We start from the raw sequence: 4,153 nt of genomic DNA on the forward strand, positions 1-4,153 counted from the left end.
GCTCTAGAGGACCCCCGCCGAGGACGTCCTTGTCGTAGACGTCGCCCATCCAGAACCTGGGCAGGAAGAGGGTGATTCGACGTCGCTTCGGCGAGAGCGTTTCGCGCGCGCAAGTTTCCAGAAAAAAGCATCCACGCTTCAAAATCGTTCCGAGAGATGATCGCTCGTCCCAAAATCAGCCGAAACGAGTTAGAAAGCGGCCGAGATGGGAAGTCGGGAATTTCGTGCGCTTTTCCCGCGCCGTCCGGAACCAGCAGAGGCACGCGACGCTCAGCGAGAGGCCGTAGGCCAGCAGGCCGAAGGCGTTCATGGCCGTCGTCTCGAGGACCATGGCGTCGACGCCGGCCTTGCGCACGAGCTTCGCCGTGCGCTTGCCGGATGACCAGAGCGCGTCGCCCGTGATGACGTGGAAGATGAGCGCGAACTTCGTCAGGAGGCGCAGGCACGAGTAGACGCAGCACTTGAGCAGCACGGCGACGTAGAAGAAGGGGCTCGCGAAGTTCCAGCAGGAGACCTTGGCCTTCTTGCGGAGCCAGGCGATGAACTCGAAGACGAGCGCGATCTTCGACGTCGTGCCGCTGCTCGTCGTCAGCGCGAGCTTCGCGAGCGTGCAGGGCAGCGTCGATAACGACGCCGCCGCGTCGCCCTCGGGGGCCGTCGCGTCGAAGTGGTGCTGGGCGACGCAGCCGGAGACGAAGAACATGAGCGTCGTCGACGCCCAGTACCACGTCCAGCACCAGACGACGTAGCACCAGCCCAGGGCGTTGTTCGCCGCGTCGCTCGCGACGAACTCGCACTCGGACCACTCGCCGATAACGGTGTAGCCCGCCTCGATGTCGTGCTTCGTCTCCTCGAGCTTGCTGTGGTTCCCCGCAGCGGAAGCGACGAGGATCAGCACGAGGATCAGCACCGCGGACACGGCGAGCCACGCGAAGACGAAGCCCAGGAGCGACGGCATCAGCAGCAGCGAGTGCGCCGCCGCGGCCACGGTCTCCGCGGCCGACGCGATGCGCGCGCGGACGTAGAAGACGTAGGCGGCGAGGAGCACGCCGAAAATAAGAAACATGATCGCCGTCGACGTCGCCTCGGACGCCCGCGCGAAGTCGTAGATGCCGAGCCCCAGCAGGAAGCCGATCTCGAGGAAGTAGGCCCCGAAGAGCACCGTCTTCGCGAATTGCTCCATGAGCTTGACGAAGGATAGGCAGAGCACCATGACGACGCAGACGAGCGTCACGGGGATCTCCGGGTGGAGGCCGAAGCCCTCCCAGATGTTGTCGGGCCTGGGCTTCTTCTTGTCGCCGAGGCGCCGCGATTCGAGGCGCCGGCCCGCGGGGGACCACTGGCCCGCGTCGTACATCTCGTAGCAGACCGTCGACTCCTTCCAGTAGTCGCCCCCCGCGTTGTCGCAGCAGGCCTTGGCGTCCGAGAGGTAGTGGTCCGACACGCCGTCGATCTCGCCGCTCTTGTCGAGGTCGTAGCGCGCGTGGCCGCCGATCCCGAGCCAGATGCTCGTACCGACGAAGGAGAGGACGCAGAGCCAGAAGAAGACCTTGAAACAATTGTCCGTGCTCTTGCGGTCGTCGATCTTCACGCGGCGCTCGATGGTGCCGAGCTCGTAGGCGTCGGCGAACGCCATCTCGTCGTCTTTGCGGGGGCCCGCGGTGGCGGCCATGGCTTCCAGTCGTCTACAGTCGGGCTGCCCAGAATCTCGATCGAGATGAATGGACGGCAGCGTTGTCGCAGGTGCAACACTGACTCGCACGGGCGCGGCGGTGTCGAGGCGAGTACTCGCGAGGCGATTTTGCGAGGCGTGATCTCGACGCGAGTCGAGCACCACTAGCGACCCGTTGTGCGCAATGGCCGCAACCCGGGATCAGAGCCGGCCACCCAAGATCCCCGTGGCGCAATTGGCCCCGGGCGTCGTCGCACCCGGCGTAGAATGGCTCCATCTTCAGGCCAAAGACGGCCTGAGAGCCATTGAAACATGGCTGGCGATGGGCGCGTTTCCGGTCGGAAATATCGATGCCCCGGACGGATGTGCAGGGGAAAGTCTTCTCATGGAAGCGGCTGAATTCGGAAACCTCGGCGCCGCGCGTCTCCTCCTTGAAAACGGCGCCGACGTGAATCGTCGTCAGATGGACGAAGGCTCTGACTTTCTGAGAAAATACCCGGGCGCAGGCGAACAGCCGATCCATTTCGCGGTTGCTCAGTTGCGGGAGTCGGAACGAGCCAATGCCCGGGGGCGCAGAGCCAATCACGAAATGGTGGAATTGCTACTCGACGCGGGCGCAGACGTGGATGCTTTGACGTTTTCCACCGATCTCCTCGAGAGAAGATCTATCGGCCAGACCCCGCTCATGTGCGCGACCGGACATACCGAGATTGAAACCGTGGTGGCGCTACTCCGCCGCGGCGCGTCGCTCGACGTTCGCGACAGCTGGGGCCACGACGTCCATCAAGCTCTGGAAGCCCACGCGTACATCTATGAACAATGCGAATACAGCACCGAATTTCGTCAACACCTAGACGTGGTCCGCGATTTCATCGCGCAGGTCCACCGGTCCGGCAGCTGGGCCAAGTATGTCAAGGCGCACGAGCGCGTCCTCTTGCTCCGCGTGCTCTGCGAACGAGGCCGCGCGACTCCCCTCCCGGCGACCCCGCCGCATCTCTCGCGCCTCTTCGAAGTTGCGTGCCCCCGCGACGTACTCCAGCTGGTGCTGGAGTACTGGCGGTACCAGCGCTAGCCGCGAGTAACTCCGACAGTAAGGCCAAAACCCCGGTTCCGCTTTAGCTCGCGACGGACTGGAGCCAGGGCGGCTTGGGCACCGCGCCGAGGGGCTGGCCCCCCGGCTTCGGCGGCGCCGGCGGGTGGTAGCAGAGGGCGATGCGGCTGACGTAGCCCGCGACGGGCGCGACGATGCGGAGGCGCTCCTTGCCGTCGACGACGAGGGGCGGGCCCGGCGCGATGACGACCGTCGCGTCGCGCGGCAGCGTCGCGACGTGCGCGCTCGCGAGGGACGCGCCGGACCGCACGACGGCGCCCTTGCCCTGGACCGTCATCTCCCGGCGCCGCGGGATCGGCAGGTCGTCCGCGGCGACGTCCTGGTCCACCGTCGCCGGGAGGTCCTTGGCCGTCGACGCGTCGCGCTTCGATTTGTGCAGGTGGAACCACCAGTTGATGATCATGTTGCGGCCGCGGCCGCCCTCGACGCAGTGGTACCAGAAGGCGGGCAGGAACAGCAGGTCGCCGGCCTTGACCTCGACCTCGATGGCCACCGCGTCCGCGTACTTCGGGAAGCGCCCCGTCGACGGGTCGTCGGCCTTGAGGAACGGGGGCACGCCGCTGTGGGAGAAGGAGGGGAAGGGCCAGGGGTAGAGGCTCTCCGCGTCGCTCGGCGGCCACAGCCAGAGCTTCTTCGTGCCGTCGACGACCAGCATCAAGTTGTCGAAGGGGTCGAAGTGCGTCTTCGTCGTGTTGCGCCCCCCGCCGAAGTACATGATGACGCCCATCTCCGTCACGTCGCCGAAGAGCGCGCCGTACTTGATCCGGGGGTTCGTCGGCGAGTCGGCGAGTTCCGCGTGCATCTCCGGCAGGAACTTGCGGAGCTCGATCTTGCCCGTGTACTGCCTCGGCGGCTCGCCCCGGGCGCGCGAGGCCGCGCAGGCGTCGATGTAGGTCCCGAACTTGCCCATGTGCGCGCCGCCCTCGATGAAGACGTGGCGGCCGGCGCCGTCGGGGATGCAGGTTGTTCGTACCAAGACATCTCGATGACCACAAATACGCTTGAGGTGGTCGTCGTCCCGAAAGGTCTGGAGGCAGGGCATGTCCTCGAAGGCCCGCTCGACGACGCAGGGCGTGTTCGTCGCGACGTACTTCCAGAGCTCGTCGTCGCTCGGATTCGCGAGGCGCTCCACGGCGCGGAGCCGCGCGGGCGCGGCGACGTTCGGCGGCCGGCTCCAGAGGCGCACGGGCAGCCCGGACCGCCCGAGCTCCGCGTGGACCTTCAAGACCGCGATGAACGCGTCGTCGTCGATGGTCCGCCGGATGACGGCGCGCGCCTCGCGCGACGTGCCCTCGCGGCAGGCGGAGTTGCTGTCGAGGGACAACAGGATGTTCTTCACGAGGTCGCCGGCGATCTCGTCGCTGCATCGC

General features: G+C 66.2%; 1 protein-coding gene across 1 annotated transcript in view; it reads right to left on the bottom strand.

Moving 5' to 3' along the window:
- The window catches only part of AURANDRAFT_61730 (hypothetical protein), a gene marked incomplete at both ends in the record, with an annotated part of 1,889 nt that extends 217 nt beyond the window's left edge, over positions 1–1,672 (bottom strand). The window contains 2 exons of the mRNA XM_009035721.1: positions 26–56; positions 252–1,672. Coding sequence (XP_009033969.1) covers positions 26–56; positions 252–1,672 — 1,452 coding nt within the window. The remainder of the gene's footprint in view (positions 1–25; positions 57–251) is intronic.
- Between the last annotated feature and the right edge of the window lie 2,481 nt (positions 1,673–4,153).

Source organism: Aureococcus anophagefferens (assembly GCF_000186865.1).
Source record: "Aureococcus anophagefferens unplaced genomic scaffold AURANscaffold_3, whole genome shotgun sequence".
Lineage (NCBI taxonomy): Eukaryota > Pelagophyceae > Pelagomonadales > Pelagomonadaceae > Aureococcus > Aureococcus anophagefferens.